At 29.5% G+C, this 20570-nt stretch overlaps 1 protein-coding gene across 1 annotated transcript; it reads right to left on the reverse strand.

The window, feature by feature from the left end:
* Window positions 1–314: 314 nt before the first annotated feature.
* On the reverse strand, window positions 315–19980 carry LOC107170416 (bone morphogenetic protein receptor type-1B-like). The gene is made up of 8 exons (XM_015520528.2): window positions 19563–19980; window positions 3033–3217; window positions 2609–2950; window positions 2351–2543; window positions 1985–2282; window positions 1753–1911; window positions 1495–1666; window positions 315–1433 (listed from the first exon to the last, which is right to left on the reverse strand). Exons 1-8 carry the CDS (start codon window positions 19633–19635, stop codon window positions 1293–1295), a joined length of 1563 nt encoding a protein of 520 aa, XP_015376014.2. The 5' UTR covers window positions 19636–19980; the 3' UTR covers window positions 315–1292.
* Between the last annotated feature and the right edge of the window lie 590 nt (window positions 19981–20570).

The raw sequence follows: 20570 nt of genomic DNA on the forward strand, positions 1-20570 counted from the left end.
TAACATGGTTCAGACTACCATAGTAAGCTTGTGACCCAGTAGGACCATTCTCACTGTCTTGCCTGGTCAGTCTGTTCTGACTTTATTTATGTGATTTACTGTATACAGATTGATGTAATGACTTATTTTAATGTATTAAAATAGATTAAATATTAAAAAAATTGTTAAGGAGTATACAAAGTTAACTATAATCATGTAGACATTATCAAAAAATACAATAAAACTCTAAACCACTGCCAAACAATTATCATAATAATATTTTAGATTGCAACATCAGTTATATGATGATAAATAATTAAATAAATATTACAATATAAAAGGTATACACAGTTTATTTATAATTATATAAAACAAAAATATTGTACAAGTCTTTCACAAGCAACACAATTGACATTGCAGTTTAAAAAATGATTTAGTCTTAAAAACACAAATGTTACTATCAAAAATAAGTTATAGGTAATGTATATTGTATACATTTATACATTTTACATACATTTTATAGGTTGACTTGTAATCTACTAGGTAAGTATACATTTAAAATTAAAACAATTATATTAACAAAATATTATAATGCAGTAAATAAATAACAATGATTTTTTAATGTACATAATAAAAAAAATAATCTATAATGTATAACTATATCGTATTATAATTATAATTAATATACATCATAAAATTATAGAAATTCGATATTTAATAATTAACTGATTTGAATCGGTTACACAGCTTTAGAAACTATCTATAACCACAATTAGTTATACAGAGAGTACATGTCATTTGAGTTATTATAGGAAAATTTGAAAATAAAATTCTATTTATATGGTACACCCAAAAGAAAACAATTAAATCAAACATTTACAGAAGAAAATTTTGTAAAATTGAAATGATTATAAAATTAAATTATGAGGGAGTAATTTCTTTTTGTATTTACACACTGTTTACTGTTACAAATTTAACATAAAAAAAAATGTTCACTTAAAAAACAATTAAAAACACCTATTAAAATGAATATTAACTATAAAATCAATTTCTACTGTATAACTGTAATATAAAAAACACAAAATAATCTTAAGGATAAAAAAATTATTTACAATGCTATAACACATTAATGGCACACATTTATAAGCTAAATGTTAAGTAGATCAACTGATGAAAAAACATAATTGTTGTTCATTTAAAGTCGACAATAGCAATTTAGTAATATTAAATTTAATCCTATCTACACAGTCTTGGCAAAAATATAAAATTCTAAACGTCAGCTTTAATTGCTGCAAAATTAAATTTATTCTGTATTATACATGATGAATACCATTTTCTAAGGTTTCACTGTCCTCAAGTTTGCGCAGTGTCTTCATAACTCTCAATGCGGCCAATCTTACATTCGGATTTTGATGCCAACAAAATTGAATGATTTCTGATATCACTCTCAATCTCTGAAATAAAAATAATTATGAAATAAAAATAATAACTAACATTTATATTATTTTTACTCACATTATCACATTTCCATCTAATAGGTATATCTGGTCTAGCTCCTTGGACTACCAATACTAAGCGCATGTCATCTACAGAAGGATCAGAGCCAACCAGATTAGCATAAGGCAACATATATTCATCAGCTTGAAGCATAGGTGATCCTCCAACTGGCCAACTTTGTCTGCTTCTTCTATAAATTAGAAAAATTTTATTTTAGATAAGCAAAATGGAATTAATTCAATACCATAATTTAAGTAAAATTGTTAAAATACTTGCCTACACAATTCCCAAAACACTAAACTTGCTGAGTACATATCTGCAGATTTAAATGCACTAAATGAAGTCACATCAATAGTGTCATTGACTACTTCAGGAGCCATATAACGTCTTGTGCCTACTCTTGAGTTGGGAGCAATGTCAATTTCATTTCTTCGACTAAAATAAAATCATACAAAAAATATTAATTAGTATAGATTCAAAATAAATTTTGTATAAAATAAATAAATACCTATCATATCGAACAGCTAAAGCAAAATCAGCGATACAACACTCTCCATCAGTCTTGACCAAAATGTTTCTCGATTTAATATCTCTATGGGCAATACATGGTTTGCCGTGAGTTCCATTGATTGGCTCGTGTAAATGTGCTAAGCCACTAGCTATTGATCGAGCCATTACAACTAGCTGAGCAGTATCTATAGTATTCTCTTTCAAAAAATCATGTAAAGAACCACGTTTATGATATTCTGTGATTAACATCATCTGAGCACCTCCAACACTGACTTTCAAATCAGCAGCGATGAAACCTTTATTTTTATTTTTAATATTACAATGAGTTTCAATAATTGAAATCGGTAATAATTTAATAATTTACCTAAAATGTTATCGTGTCTAAGTAAAACAGTTTGGTATATTTCTGTTTCTCGTAGCCAACTTTGATCATTAATAGTAGTAAAAATTTTCACGGCCACATGTGCACCTCTCCAGTTAGCTAAACATACTTTACCAAATCTACCCTCTCCAATTTGTCGTTCTATTACGATCTGTTTAGCAATTGTTCTTTGAACCTAAAAGTAACATTTTTTTTTAAATAGTATTCAGTGCTTTATTTTAATATTAAATTGATTCTTACAAGTAGTGGAATCCCGGAACCAGAACCAGATGAATGACCAATAAGCGTTTGCAACAAATTACTGTTGCCAGTGATATAGCTGTCTGTAGAAGTTAAAGCATACAGCCGATTTTTCTCCCTTCTTCTATACCTAAGGTATATCCAACCTATGATGATTACAGATACTAGGAGACAGATAATCATTGACAACATAAATGCTATGTAAGGTACAGAATTAATATGAACTTTGGGTGGTACTGTTGTTGTACTGTGTGGTATGTATGTGGGTCTTATGTCTCTATTGCACATATCTGAGTTGCAACACTGAATTGCCAGGCCATACAAAGAATTGCCACCTTTGCACTAGAAAAAAAAAAATAATAACGTAACAATTGTTTTTAATAGTAGGTATGTTGTATAAATGGTAATTTTTCAAAATATTTACTTGTAGGAAGCCTTGTTCACCAGCTGCAAGACACCCATAAGATACTGTTGGTTCATATTCGCCAGTTTCGTCGTTAATTTCTTCACGCACAGCACTAAAGCATTGGGAATAGCGTGAAGTTACACATGTTCCATTTGTCTGGCCGTCTGGACATTGGTGTTCGCAATAACACGTCAATCCATGGACTAAAATTTAAACAAAAATTGGTAAAATAATTAAATTTAAACAGATGAATAAATTATGATAGAATAAAATATATTGAATGTTCCCTCTTGTTAAACATCATGTTGTTAAATGACAGATTTATTTACAGAAATTTATTCAAATAGTATTTCTAAATAAATGTTTGCAAAAAAACTGTTTCAAATTCTAATTCAAATAGGGAGCTAACAAATTAATGTGTTAAAAAAAAACAATATAAATGTTATGAAACGATCAAAGAAAGAATCAAAAAATATTTATTTTTTATAGTGTCGGCGCTATTCGTCGAACAAAGACCAATAAAAACTGGTAGCCCAGATATTTCATTAAAATTCATTCCGTCATACAGACTACATAAAATATGATATATTTATTTTTTATCTGAAGTTCGGCTTTTTTTAATCATTATTATTCCCATCTAAATGGTTTGTAGTTCCAAAAAATAACATATCTAAGTCTTATTTATAAAATAATATATAAAACAAAATAATGCATCTACTTATTCTTAAAGTATTGATAGTTGATGTATGTTTATAATATTGTGAAATAATTAAATTTTAATTATTTATTAATTTTAATTTCTACGAATCAGTCAATTTTCACAACAATAATTTTCTATAAACTAAATAATTATGAATTTCATAAAATTTTAAATATATTTTCTATTAAAACAAATACCTAATATACACATTGGTGTTAAATTAGCATATTATAAACCTCAAAATGTATATTTAAGTTTTCTTGAATATTGAGCAATAAAAAAATATTTATTTAACCGTCAGTCTCAAATCTAAAACTTTAAAAACATACGAGCATACGAACGATGAGAAATCGTTTTTAGTAGGGATTAAATTATCCTATTCAAATCCTCCCCCTACTTTAAAAATAATAATAATAAAACACCTGTTGCCTGGTCTTATAAATATTAAACATCATAAAAGGTAGAGAATACAGGTAAAAACACACACAAAGAGCTGTTAACCAACGACGACGACAGTGCTATATATATAAAAATTCAAAATGGATACGCAGTATATGCGTTTGGGCCAATCCAACTAACCCCTTTTACATAAAAACGTTGAATAATAAAACCTGAACTGTCTATACAATATACACACTAAGATAGTGATTTCAAACCTCACACAGCAATGTTATGAGATATTACAACAATGCAACTAAATCTGTCACACCTAAAAAAACCATTTAAAAACTCATGTCAGAAAATATGAATACGTGTTATTCATATATGAATATTTTATACAGTAATTTACATAATTTATGATTTATGTGCCAGTGGGCGGCATAATGGTGTTGCCGAGACATTTAATTATTAATCGGTTATAAATCGCATGAGGGAGAGAAAAATAAGAAAAAGAGAGACTTGAATGCTCGCATTATATTATATTATATTGAATACGTAGGAGTCAGTCGATTTGATGGGTGATGTGAGAGTAAGCCGGTAATTTTTTTATTGTTATAAACCTAAAGACTAATTAAAACTGATGGGATTTTCGTTACCCGAGTTTAGGCGTTTACGATTTTATTACTCTAGGCTCAAGTACATAAAACATAATTTCGGGTGTGTCTACGAAACCCACTGGGTTTTAAAAAATAATAATATACAGCAGAGACTTGAACGTTTTGGTTTAATACTTATCATTGAACAAAATATAATACACGGTTTGTAACTACATTTTGCTTCCTTATAATAGCGTACACACAACACACGCCAAGCCGAATTGAAAAACGATAAAATGAATTATATACCAAAATAATACTATGAATTATACTATTATAGGCGAACAAAGTGCGTTATTAAGTTTTGAAAAAAATATCAACCTAAATATTATTACGGTAACAAATGACAACAATATATTTGATTTCCGAAAATACTATACGTCTAAACACACGCAATTCGTTTCTAATGAAAATAATACAGCACAGATGACGCAGAGACTTGAACGTTTTGTTTTAATGCTTACAATTGAACAAAAATATAATATACGGATATTTTGCTTTTTTTATAAAAACGTACCCACGCCAAGCAAAATTGAAAAACGATATAAATGAATTACATATCTAAATAATATTATTTATTATACTATTATGGTTGAACACGGTCGGTAATTGCTCTGGGAAAAAATGTCGACCTAATATTATTGCGATAATAATTGACAACAATATATTATATTTTCGAAAATACTATACTCAAGCATGAGTGAATTATAAAAATTATATTTTAATAATGATTTAATATTATAATAACGTGTTCGGACGGGAGCGGCCGTCCGGTTTCTGGGGGTGTCAGATTACGGTTGCCGTCGCATTATAATAAAATCGTAATATTAAAATACTTTTTAATATTATACTATCATACGGCAATAACAAAAATAATAATATTAATATCGTATGTTATTATTTTCCTGCACACCGACACGCGACGGCAGGACGCGTCGTCGTCACACGTCGGAGGCGTCGAATCCCCCGGCCGAGAAATAAATTCCAATCCGTGGACCGTGGTAGCAAAGGTGTCGGGTGTCCAAGAAACAATCGCGCGTTACCCCGCAAACACCACCATACATCCGATGTGCACCGGTTCCCCCTAACCGACCGCCAAGCCAACCACCCACCCGCCCACCATCACCGAGCGGCTTACGAGAAAAGAACGCGCTCACACACATGCACACAATGAACGCAATCGCCCCCGCCACGTCCCTTCCCGTAAGCCGCGTGATTTGTTGCGTTGAACCCTGCTCCGCCCCCGCCGCCGCATCATCAGTGGGCCCGCTCAAACACATGCAACACCAAGACGGTCGTCAACGGGTGACAGCGACGACGGCAGCAGCTGCACCGACCGACACGACCGGTTTCGTTTTTGTATATACCTCTTTGTATATACTATATACCTCTCGTTCGATCACTCACTCACTCTCTCTCTCGTTCTTTGCGTTTCTCTTCGTCTACGTTTCTCTCTCCGTACGCACAACAATCTGTTTTCGTGCATCGGAATCACGTTCGGCTGGCGTGGCGGTGAAGACGGGAGCGGCCCGGCCGCCGCACGCACACAAACAGATCTTTCTCTCGACGATCCCTCTCTGTACGACCAGCGGCACAACACATGTGCACCAAACCGATGACGCTGCGCTGCGCACAAAGTACCCTTATTATTATTTATTAAAATATATTATACTACGTATTATTATTACGACAATAATAAGTGTTCGGTACCTGTTTCGGAACGTCATGCAACACCCCACGTCGGTGTATAAACGCTGCACACATGTTCCAGTATTCACACAGTTTATCAGAGAAATCCTAATATAACGCGACCGGGTACGACACATACCAATTTAAAATAATATTCAAACGAATCGAATTTTTGCCAACAATCATAGTTGAAACTATTGGTCTGATCGAAAATACGACAAGGATTTTACTTTTTTTCATACACAATGAATTAACAAACCCAGGGGGTTTACTTCGCATTTCATCATTTTTCATAATTCAAACCAATAAATTAATATACAATCTCATGCTACTGTGAGATGGGTCAAAATTATTATTTTTAACTAAGTAAAAAAAAATGTAATAACTTTATTTTTCAAATATACCTAATACACATGGGCTAATGACTTAAATTAACATAAATATTTATTAAACTTTTAGTTTAAAAGCAACGTTTTCAATAGGAAAAGTTCAAAATAAATATGCAGTATCAGTAAAATAAAATAAAATAAAATAATCAAAAAACAGTCTAATATTGTATTTAATTAAAGATTATTTTTTGACCGGTTAGAAAATATCAAAAATATATTATTCGAACTACTGTTCATCCAGTTCATGGTATAGCAATTGATTTTAAATTCCACCAACCTAATTAAATTAATTCGTGTTAATTTTAGTTTAGCGAAGATACGAAGATGGAATTTAAAAACAAGTATTAATGTTAATATAACATTAAAAACATATAATCAACTGTTTTAGGAGTATTTAAACTTATTAATTACAAGGTGTCATGCTTAACATAAATCTTAAGTAATAAGGGAAATTATTTTATGCCAAGTAAAAGAAGAGCATATAATTTCATTTCAAGCAATTAGGTACATATCCAATAATAAATTTACGAAAAGTTTCTAAAAGTTACAAAAATAAAATATCAACAATAATAAATAGGTATACATGTACTTATAAATGGTAATTTTTGTTTATAATTATATTGAAAATATATATACATGATAAATACAATATTATAAGATAAAGTTGAACATAGTACCTACTACCTACGCATAAGTATTTTTTTTTAATCAAGAAAATATTTCTATATGATACACCGTGTGGTATAAACAATTGAATAGCAATTGTATTGAAACATAAATTTATTCAATATTTATCCTTAACTAAAATAAAATTCCAAATAATATCGAAACCTTTAAAAATGCAGAAACGTGACAAATTCTATGTAGTGGCTCACAGAAGCGTAGGTATGTGTAGAACTCGCAGTGTCAACGACACCTGTATTTTATCAGACAATAGAATACTATATATACGGCCAGGTGTGAGTACATTATCAAAAATACAATACCTGCCATCTTCTCTCGAGAAGCCTTGGTCCATCAGCGTCTTGGTAATTTATTTTGATGTTTTTTTTTTCGATGGAAAAACGTTAGTTTACGGTCACGCTTTGTCCGACAAACTACCGAGTGTTCTCATCAAACTCTGTTTCATTGTCATTGAAATATCATTATAAAGGGTATTTTTTGTAAAAAGACATATTAGTGTTGAAAATTGGAGGTAAATCCAATTACAACTAAAGGAGTACTTATTGTGAATTTGTGTTATACTACTTATAGTTTATTGGCCAGTATTCGCCACACAATTTCAAAAGTATAGAATGTTTACTGTTCAAGTAGAAAATTGTATCAATACTCAATTCACAGAATACAAAACATTATGAAGACCATTACAAAATTAAACTTTTCATATTTAATAGAAATAAAAAAATGATTTAAAAATATAACAGTAATTTCGCAGTAAAAAAGTAATATACTAAACAATATGTAATAATTTTAATATTCACGGTATTCAGAGTCTTGTTTTTAACTTTTTGCCGGAAAGGGAGGTTTAAAATTATCTTACAGTTTAATACATTTACCATATTCTGAACACTCTAAAATGTTATAATAACAATAAATAAGCGGTCATCTTTTTGGAGGAAAATAATATTGTTTTATATTATTATATTATAATATAAATATTTAAGAGGACGCTACACCCGCATGTGTTTTCTCCGTCTTACAAGTGCGTAGCATTGCAAAAACTGTTTTGCGCGGGAAAGAACCGCGAGAAAGATACAGTTATAACTTACTAAGAAACGAAATTTTCATCACATAAAAAGCAGAATTTTGTCTGTGCAATATCGTTTTTATTTTTTCGATATCACTTACCTATACAAAAGAAATTCTTATTGTTTTTTAAACATAAATAACTTTTTTTTGTAGTTCTGATATCGAAAAAATAAAAACGATATTGCACAGACAAAATTCTCCTTTTTATGTGGTGAAAATTTCGTTTCTTAGTTATAACTGTAACTTTCTCGGTTCTTTCCCGCGCGAAACAGTTTTTGCAATGTTACGCACTTGTAAGACGGAGATAACACATGCGTTCTTTTAATGATGAATTCGTTTAACAGATTTACCAATATTTCCCGTTTAATAATTTCTAATCAGTGTCCATTCTGATTAATTTATTCTATCTATCTACCCATATTATGATTATTGCCTAAATGGCTATATACAGTAAATATATACAACTATACAGTTCATACCTGTAATATTATTTATAATACATGGATAAAAATAATACGGAATACTGATTTATACCTAAATATAATAATAACTACAGTATCTCAAAAAAGTATCTTCTATTGCATCCTATTTTCTTATCTTTTTGGTTTTGGGGTCCAGCTTGGATCATATGCAATGATATAAGGGGTCCAGTATTCTAAGATCCTTTCACCAAAAATACACCACATGATATTCAAAATATAATTTTAAAACTAAAGAGACGCTCGACTATACAGTAGGTATAAATATATTAAATTTGAATTCAATGATAAATATTATTGCGTAAAAAAATATATATAATTTATTTGGCACAACATACTCGTATATCGATGAGGTACATGTACGTATTGCTCTTTTTCGTAAATTATTTTTCTAGTAGAATAATAAGGTAGATTTAACTCATTTTTTCCTAACACAAATTGCAGATATTATAATATTTATAATGGTATATATCATAGAATATCAGTATATCACTAGCTGTTATTTACTATTATTCAAATTCGAAGAACTGCGTCGCACCGTATAAATAGGTTTGTGGTTTAAATAGCTTATAATAAATCTAAATATTTTAAAAATTTCATTGTGCTGCATATTAAATATTAATGTATATAGCGGTAAAACATTCATGAGAATACGAATAATAAATAATATAATAAAATAACTAAAATCATTATTTTTTGTTCAAATATCCAACTTTGTAGTTTGTCTATACAGCTTTACAAAAAAACTATTTCCTAATTTCTTCAAAATATATCTTTCTTTAAATTATATCATATATAGGTTATATTAATACATAAATATAGAAAAAATCATATATATCTATTTAAGTATAATTAGCATAAAAATAACTAAAATACTTTGAATATTACATCAAGAATAGAAGATGTGAATATAAAATAAATATTTGGTGAACAATTCTAGTCTGAGTAATTCATGTTTATATCAGAAAAAAATCAATTTTTTCAAAATCCCGTGTTAGCGTAAAAATTAACCATTTCGCTCCAATTGTTCCCGCTAAAATTTTGAAAATAATTTTTACTTAGGTTTTATCAATTAACTAACTTATTATAATTTTCTACAAGAAACCATTTAAAATAGAAAATAGAAGATTATTACTGCTCCAACAAGTAACAACAGTTATTATAGTTTATTATTTTTATCTTTTTATGAAATCTATCAACGCCAATCGTGGAAAATACCTATAATAGTTATAACTTTATAACTTATAAATATAAAATGAAAACCATGTTGAAAAATACTTACTTTTAGAGATTAACAGGATATCATAGTAAAAATAGAGATTCTAAAATTGAAATTTTACGTTACGACAACACACGGGATTACGCTTTGTGAGTTTTTTTTTTTGAAAATGTTCCAAAATTATCCTGAATACGTTGAAAAAGTCACGTATTTGGCTAACATCACGAGCCGATTCTTTGTCAAGAAAATACCTTCGATATTCATACCTATAAAATAATGTAGGTATATTATATGGCTATTCTGTACGACGACCTTATATTATATTACCAGAGTAAACCTTTATAATCCAATTTTAACCGAATAAGGTGTACGGAAGAGAGAAAAAATCACGTATTTGCCGACACCTCATTTTTATGATAAACAATAGGTTTTCTGGGTCAGGCATCTCACCAATTGTCATAAACACGTTCCAAACATGATGGTGTCATACCAGTATACCACTATACCACACACGTCCAATGTAGTAGAACTATTTGTTTTTTTATACATATAAACAGCGTGTAATTAAGATGTGGACTCCTGTATTGTGGATATCTTTAAGTATTTACTGGAGGCTGAATTAAAATAATAATAATAAAGATGAACTGTAATCTGTAACGAAATGTTACATTAAACGTTTGATTTCATATCAAATTGAATGCCCGGCAGCAGTTTACGCAAACGGTTAGTTGACCATAACGAGACAAACGTGTGGCCGACCGGTTTTCTATGTACCTATTATAGTATTTCTCGGACCATCTGGCACCAACTTACACATTAAATTTGCCTTCTTTTTTATTCTCTCCGGCATCACAATTATTCAACGGCAGTCGGCCTAATCCCGTGCGGTGTGCATGCACACACGTACTGAGGCGAGCCATACATACATAAATGTTATGTGCGTGTGTGTATGTCATTGCAGGCGTTTTCCTCCCATTATCGGATACCACATCTATCGCGCGAGCATCACGTATATATTATATTCACGTACACATATAAAAGTCTTCAAAGTACTACTATCGGTATAAAAGATCCACAGATCGCGAGATGACCGGAGAGGGAAGAAGAATAAAATATATAAAAAATAAAAAACACATAATATTATATCCTTGCAGCCGTGTAGGCATACAACGTGCATGTATATATATAAAATATAATAATACTCGTTCGGAACAATTCTCACATTGTCACGCAACGACTTTGTATGCACAAAAGGATTTGTACTGCAACGAGTTACTCATATATATATATATATATATATATATATATATATATATATATATATGTATAAAGATACATACTTCTTATTTTTAAACAATTTTTTTTATGGCAAAACTGATTTGATCTAGTCTCCTGTGAATCCGGATTTCTCAAAGATCGCACAGCCACCGCCATCTCAGAGAACCTAACTGCAGTAAATAAATAAAACGCATACGCCATACAGTAGGTATATATTACATTTCCGTTGATGAGAATATAAGATCCTATCCTGGCCACGTATGCTCTCTCACGTCCAGTCACACACTCCACATACTCCATATGGAATTGTTCACTAACAGCCTTGCACCGTTGTCGTTAACGAGGCATATATTTTCGCAAGCAAAACGAGACCATAGTATTTTAAAAGTGTGAATATTTCAATGCACGTGTGACACATGTCTGTAATTGGAATTTGCGTGTCTTTATTCCTCTAGTATAGCAACTAGCAACCAACAAATGTAATTTGTGTTATCGTGCGAAACGCGAAACATGATTAAAAAAAAATAACATTGAGAATTTTCTATACCGAAGAAAAAATACCAAACTCCATACCTACTACATAGGTCGCGATCGTAATTTAAATATTAAATTATTATATACGCATTTACTTAATACATTATAATTACTCATATTCCTATAAATACTTTTGGTTATCAAAACGATTATTGAGTATCTTATTCTTCGTCGATTGATTTATGAGTGTAGATTTATTAAATACTATTATTAAAGCTAGGCTGACGTAGTTTCGTGTATATTATACTATTGTATTGTCTCCATTATTATAGCTGTATGCCCGAGTGTATGCCTGTATAACAACAACGCGTATACTACAGCTGTCTGCCTCAATCTGTCATTATAAACGCTATTATGGTTTTGACACTTATTAAAATCATTGTACATTAATTGTAGACGTTTAAAAAACATAATAATAAACGTGAACCCGTAAATCGTTTTGTAAAACACCTGCATGTAGTGTATACACGTTTTATAGATGGCCTATCGTGTGTTTCATGCGTGTACACGAGTAGTTGAATTAAATTCCAAATGTACAATGACAACTACATCAACACCGCCAACCGCCAGCACATATTGTAAATTATAACTATAACCACTAATAAATTTTTATGATTCCTCGCGTTGGGAGTGCCAATAACTTGGGAGAACAACCCAGCGTGAGTTCTTAATTATTGTTAATCATCTCTACGAATGATTTCAAGTATGTACACATTATGTATAACACAGTCTGTGAAAGCATAATGTGCATATACTTAAAACAAAAACAGTAGTCAGTAAGCCCATACTTATGCAGACATTTTGAAAATGATGCCGCGTAAGAATAATAAAAGTATAATATGCATTATGCAATGAATATTTTATTAATAACTTTTTTGAAGTATATCGAAATATTATACTATATAGGCATCACGCGACGATATTTGCGCGTCCGTCTGCGGCGGAGGCTGACGACCGACGGTGCGTGCAATTACGCGTGGGTGGGAGGGGTTCAACCAGACTCAGTCCGCCGTGCCTACGAATTGACTTTAGGGCGCGGAAGTCGTCGTCCGACGGACGGATGCAAATCGTTCCTCATAAATTCCGAGATCCAAATCGTATATTTTTTACCATAATTTCCTTTCGTATTATTATTATTATCGCGCATACATAATGATACATTACATATTATTAGCCCCGCGGAGTCGTGACGGGCGCGCGTGGTAGGCGTGAACCGCCTAACACCTCGACGCGATTTACGCCAGGCGTACATGGTGCGTGTGCACGTACATAATATTATTATACACGATACGAGATGGTGATTATTATTATTATTATTACACGTAGCGGCGGCGGAGAAACCACGTCCGCCACCGAGGGCCGGGTGTGCGTTGCCTGAGGGGAGGGTCAAGGACACCATCGTCGGCTGCGGTGGTGTTGTGCTGCTGCTCCGTACCCGACACCACAGACTCCAACAACTCGTTAAAAAAAAGAATACGTCGTCCGGCGCCACACGTTTAAAACATATATCCAAAAAATCATTCCAACCGCCGCCGTCGAACCCATCGAGGAGAACGCGCGTCGTCTACCACTAAAATGAATAGTATAATTACTTCAAAAAAATAATATTAATATATTATAAGAACTAACGAATGTCAACAACAACAAAACCGTACTTGCAAACTCAAACGTAAAATAATAATAATATCTAATACAATCTTGTAATACTGAAAAAATTTACTAAATATAATCAATAATTTAGGAGACGCTTATATCAGAATAAATATAAAACATCATGTTAAAAATATTCAACAACAGTCAGAGCAAATATGTGTAACAAAATAGGTAAAATGTATTTTTATTTTTTTAAGAGGACGCCACACCCGCATGTGTTGTCTCCGTCTTACAAACGTATAACATAGCAAAATCTGTTTAGCGCCGGGGCAACTGTTCTCCCTCAATAATTGTAATAGAATTTTCAAAATTTCACAACGCATAGGTAAGAACTTATCTGTGTCATAGCGTCGTTATTTTTTTGATTACATAAATATAATTAAAGTTATAAGCTTAAGAAAATACATTTATTTTTTATTTTTTCATTAAATTACTTAAAATTATTGGTTTGTGCTATCAAAAAAATAACGATGCTGTGACACAGATAAAGTTCTAACCTATGCGTTGTGAAATTTTGAAAATTCTATCATAAATATTGAGGGAGAACAGTCTGTTGTCCCGCGTTAAACAGATTTTGCTATGTTACGCACTTGTAAGACGGAGACAACACATGCGGGTGTAGCGTCCTCTTAAACAAAGAAATATCCCATACAAGGGCATACGTAAAGCTATTAATAGTAAATAATAGTTGAAAATATAAATGATTATTTTTTTAAATTTGCTAATTCTTATAAAATATAGAATATAATTTCAAAACGCAAATTTAAATTATGAATATTAATAGACTATAATTAACTTTAAGTTATCAACATGCAAAGTATACAATTTTCGTTTAGACTGGGGAGATAGTGTGATTAAACGTGGATTGTTTTTAGACAATCTCCAAAAAATATAATACCTATGTAAATGTTATTACATATTCTGAGAATGGATTATTAATATGTTATATGTAAGTCAGTTGTAAGTCATATACTTTATCAATCCGAATTCCGCGTGTGTATATTTCGACGTTATTATAATATAACCATTGGTCAAAACATAATATTATTATTTTTATTTTATTTTACATTATTCGTATTTATTGAAACAAACATCAAAAGATCAAGGAAACCCTATAACTGAAATATTAATGATCAGTTACTCAAGAAGCGTCTCTATATCGATCTGTATGAAGTTATGTAGTATGTTCAAACGCCACACCAGTAAGCAATTATGCGTACGCGAGAAGAATATAATATTTTGTACAAAGACTGAAAAACAACGAAACAATAGTGTTATTTTCCAAGATAAGCAAACCCTGATAAAATTACAATAATATAATCATATACTTTTATGCCTAGGTATCTGGTATATAGGAAACAATCATTTTCATTAAAAGTAAAAAGAGACTTTACATAGTAAATAATTTTGTTCTACTACTTATTATAATGTTCAATCTATACCCACATAAAACTTTTTATAACAGTTGTAATTGATAAGAGATGCCATAATAGTTCTTTAGTTGCCTGGTAGATATTCTGAACAAAAAATAAATTAATACCTATACATAAAATAGGTAAATAAAATTACATGACAGATTTAAATGCTCTCTAAAACAGAAAAGTTCCTTAAAAATACGATTCAATACACTCACAACCTAAATTTTTAAAGAAATGCATGAGAAAATTCTCTTAAAATTATTTTTAATATCAAAATATTTGTTTTGTTACTATATAAATTCATAAAACTCATTGATTATTGATTGATTTTATCATACGTCTTTTCCTATCTTCATTTGATCCTGAAAACTTTATTGGTAAGAACACGATAAAATAAATAAATAATAAACATAGAAGTATGTAGAGGTAAAATAAATAATATTGTATTTTTTTAGAATGAATTTTAACTAAATTTGTGTAAAATGTTAATATGTTATCCATTCCTATACCAAAATTATTTTTAATATAAAATCTATGAAAAATGACAAAAAAATGCAAAATAAAAGTTACATTTTTTGATTCCTTGATGGATAAAATTAACTCTGAACTTGGTAACCAATATTTTCAAGAAATAAATGCAATTTGATTCAAAACCCTATTAAAAGTAATAACTAGGTGATAGATATTATATAAGAAATATAAGACAGTACATAATTATAAAATAAGGGTATTAAAAAATCTTATAAGTTATAAGATATGAATATAATTTAAGTTTTACCTATATAATAAAATGTATGGTTATTGTAAGAAATAAAAAATAACACCGATGAAAGTCATCAGATCTGCTGTTTAGAGATTTAATCTAATTAAAACCATTTATTTAGAATACCATAAAACTAAATTTATTAAATTTATTCTGTTTCAGTTTTAATATATGCATTATATGTGTACCTATATATTGGTGATCTTATCTATTAGTTTTGATTTTTGAATAATAATAGGCAGGTACCTATATGTATATTAATACCACTTTAGCACCTTGGACAAGAGATTTCAATAATATTTTAAATAGATATAGTAAAACATAAAATATACTTAAATATATATATATATATATATTTATACATCATGTTCATACGTTCAGATATGGTTTAATTATGCAAGTTATTATAAATATCCTAATCAATTAGATCTATGAATATAATATTATAAGAATCAGGTAATAACTCTGGTAATTATACTATGTAGTATATATATATACTATATTCAGTCCAAATGCATAATATAAGGAATTCGATAAATATGTACTTGCTTTACACACAACTGAGAATTTAGGCAAATAATTTATTTAATTAACTGAATTTGATATGATTTTTAAATATAATACAAAATACAGTTATTTTAATTATACAGTGATAAATGCTGAGATAAGTTCATTGAGATATTTAAGTCATAATTTATTTATCATACTAATTATAAAAGTAAATTATTCTTTTTCAATTTTAAAATGGAGAAAATAAAAATTTGATAGGTATCTACTTATAAAAATAAAATAGTGAACTAATTTTTAGTTTTAGTTTAATCAGGATTTAAATCATTCTTAAATTTATTTAAATTAGTAAAAAAAAATTATTACTTAAAGGTAATTACCTTTTAATAAGAAAAAATATAATATAAATATAAATACATTACAGATTCGCATACACAATAAACTTTACAATATATTAGTCATTCTTAAGAGAAAAAACTTGATGTAATATATTATATATATATATATATATACACAAAAAGGTCCTATTGATCCAGAGATTAACATATAGGGGGAGGTACATTTTATGGTTGGTGTACAGTCTACAGTGCATAGTATGTTCCCTACTTCCAAAACTAAATGACATTTTCTTGGAGGGTGAGATCTCAATAGCTTCAAATAAAAACATAATTTATGACTGCTGGGACAGTTTAGAAGGGCAAAAGTTTAATGGATAAAAATGTTTGGGGTGGTAGTCCCTGTTTTCTTAACATTGTCAACTTGGAAGAAATGAAGCTAGTTAGTAGTTACAGAACATACCTAAAAACTTTCAATATTAAATTAAATTAAATTAAATAAAGAAGTAAAAATGTAGGAAATATTTTACATTATAAACTGACATAATCATAATTTAACTATCAATATATATATAGTATAATATACTAATATCTAATATCAACAACTATTACACCCATTAGACATACATTTTATCATTATTTAAACATAAATCATAATACTTAGTATAAAATAAGATAAGGAAAATTAATTAAATCCATTCAAGTTTGCTATTACTTAAAACGTGTATGTATAAAATAAACAACTAGGAATGGAAATCATAAATATTATAGGTACAGCCAAATAATTGGAAACCATTAACTTAAATTACTAGACAAAAAGTTTTCTAAAAAATTGTAGGTATACCTAACAATTAAATATTAGTTATAAAAGCCTACTTCATATAAATAATGTATATTGTTAATTGGTATTGAATATGGCAGATTTCTGAAGTTCATAATTTTCATTCAACAAGGGCATAATTTACTCTTAATGAGCGCGTGAACAACATAAATTGAAACACAGTACTTAATGAGCCTAGAATAAAATTATAGAATATTATTTTTCATTTACAGTTCCTAATCATTTTATAGATTATATTAATATTAGTATTTTGAAACATAATGAAATCTAGTGTCGAGCAATCTATTCATATATATCTATAACTAGTTACAACTCTTCTTATTAGGTACATAATTACACAAAAAATAATAAATTATTGCGACAAAAAAATAAAAATAAAAACCAGGGCACCAATATAATATAATTGTACACTCTAATTATTGGCACATAATATAAATATACAATCAGTATAATATAAAATTATAGATAAGGGGTTTATCAGTAGATATTTTACTATTATCAGAAATATTACTAATGAGTGATGACAAATAATAAAAATAAAATTATTTAAAAGTAATTAAGTACATTGACTAGCAAAAGATCACGCCGTAATCTGACAAAAATCGGCACTCTGCCTTAGTGCACCCATACTGGTGTTGCATAGGGATGTTAAAATTGGTGTGGTCTCTCGCTCGACAGAGTAGAGATACCTCAATAAATACTATTTTTCTATTAATATTATTATTGAATACTAATGAATACCTAAGTAAAAATCAAAAACTATTAAATATACTCTCGAATAAATTGTAACTAATGTACTGCTCTAATTCTTGTTGTTTTAGGGCTTATAATATTTTAGTGTTCACAATTTAAAATTGAAAATAAATAATTTACCTTTAAAACACTTAGGTAATTTTATTTCCTTAAAAAAATAAATTTCCTGGGTTATAAGAATTTCATGGATAGTTATAATATTATAATATAATAATAATAAAAGTATAATACCTTTTAACTAGCTAATGTGAGACATATATTTATTCAAAAATTATTGCTCATTTTAGTTAAGTAAATAATCATTTCAGTTAATACGATTTTAAATGTTTAGATAAATGGTACATCTAGCAGATATCCAACAGATTTTTTAAATTGTTACTCATCAATTGAAGTATTTCATCTAAAATGTTGTGGTAGCTTGGAATGCTACACTTCCAAAATACATTATTGTATGATTGTATAATAATGTACGATCTAATTTATTTGAATTTATATAAAAATATCAGAATTATAAACAATATTATCTTACTAAGTAGGTACTACACTTCCTAATCATAAGCTATATATTTTATAGGAACATACTAGGAAGGTACTAAATATATTTTAGATGTAATAACACAGTATTGCAATGATATTGTATATGAAAACAGTTGTTTTTCATTGAAACATTTTAGTAATGGATTATAAATTGATTTTTTTTTAGTTACATTTTACTTGTGATTATTCGTGAAAGAATAACAAAACAATTTTGTATGGTTTTCTTAATGTTGGGCAAACAAATTTGATATCTAGATATGCGTATATAATTGCATAGTAGTGACATATTATGGTCATTTAAATGAATTATAAATACATTTGCATGACAAGTTCCATGTAAATAAAATAAATGCAATTGTATATTAATATATTTAATCAATGCATAAAATCATTTTAAAATCGCTTGTAGTACCTAGGTGCATTCAATATTGTACAATAGATGCCAAAAACATGTATATTGTAAAGATCTAATAAATGTGACTTCGAAAAAGTACTATAAAAGATGAGAACTAGAATGAGATTAAGTATATATTATAAATATTTGTATATGATTGTATGGTCTCTGTTCTACTACGAACAACAACTACACAGGAACATATTTTTGGTATAGGTACCTATGCAAATCATCACTTTTAACAATAGCAATAATTATAACAAAGAATTTTACCTGATTTAGCAGCAACTGTTGCTATTCCTAATCCGATGGTTAATGCACCGCCCAAATCTCGTTTCAGCAACATGATTGAAAACGAAGACACAATGGGCCCTAGACGTTATCCGCGTTCTCGTTTCTTGCTATCAGACGAATATTGTTCTTGAGGAGTGCAGCAGCTGCATTTCGGTTTGCGGCGTTCACACGCTCACTTTGACAAGAATATTTTTGTAATAAAAATTAAAAACCACACCAACTGTTAGTTCGCGAAGAGTGCGATAAGCTCAAAACGGAATTGAATATGATAATAAATTTAAAAATGTATAAATGACAAAAAAAAATTGATAATTAAAAACAACCAGCACCACGAGACGAGTGACGGAGATGAACACAGGACGAACGCGAGAACCAGAATGATGCTGGCGGGGGGATTGGTGCCTTGGATGTCTGAGCTCCGTGCTGGTCGCTGGAAAAAATAATAAAATATGGTATCGGTATGTTTCGATTGTGGTCGTCTGGAGGGCATGGGATGGAAACAAAATTTATTGGAAAACAGCTGACAGAAGTGCATGGAAGAAAAACGTAAGACTACAGTGATTGGCCACGACGCTGCCGGTGCTATCAGTTCAAAATCTCATAAGCAAAACATAATAACGTAATACATAATATCTTCTTTCTCTTAAGTGTTAAGTCTTAAACTCTTAATGTTATTATTATTATTGATTGTTTAATATTTTGATTTTATTATTTTTATGCAGTATGACATACCTATCATATATTCCCACAATTTTTTAATGATAACTTGTTTCTATAATTCTCGACAAAATTATCAATTTCTAAGCCCGCAAACGTTTTCATGAAGTCGTACAACGTAGCGCCGATCACCCAATTTCTATATGACACATTTCATAGTAGATGTGGGCTCACCATAAGATACTGCCTTGTTCTGCATCCAGAATATACGTTAAAATTTAAAAATATACAATTAAACGGTACATTACTTGTTTGTAGATGCTTTGATTT

The sequence above is a fragment of the Diuraphis noxia genome, unplaced genomic scaffold (genome assembly GCF_037042655.1).
Source record: "Diuraphis noxia isolate RWA-SAM2 unplaced genomic scaffold, SU_Dnox_SAM2 contig0004, whole genome shotgun sequence".
Classification (NCBI taxonomy): Eukaryota; Metazoa; Arthropoda; class Insecta; order Hemiptera; family Aphididae; genus Diuraphis; species Diuraphis noxia.

Coding starts and splice junctions, on each gene's coding strand:
- LOC107170416 (XM_015520528.2), bottom strand. CDS start 19,635: ATGTTGCTGAAACGAGATTTGGGCGGTGCATTAACCATCGGATTAGGA. Junction 3,218..19,562: donor AACAGTTGCTGCTAAATCAG/GTAAAATTCTTT, acceptor TTTAAATTTTAG/TCCATGGATTGACGTGTTAT. Junction 2,951..3,032: donor GTGAACAAGGCTTCCTACAA/GTAAATATTTTG, acceptor TTTTTTTTCTAG/TGCAAAGGTGGCAATTCTTT.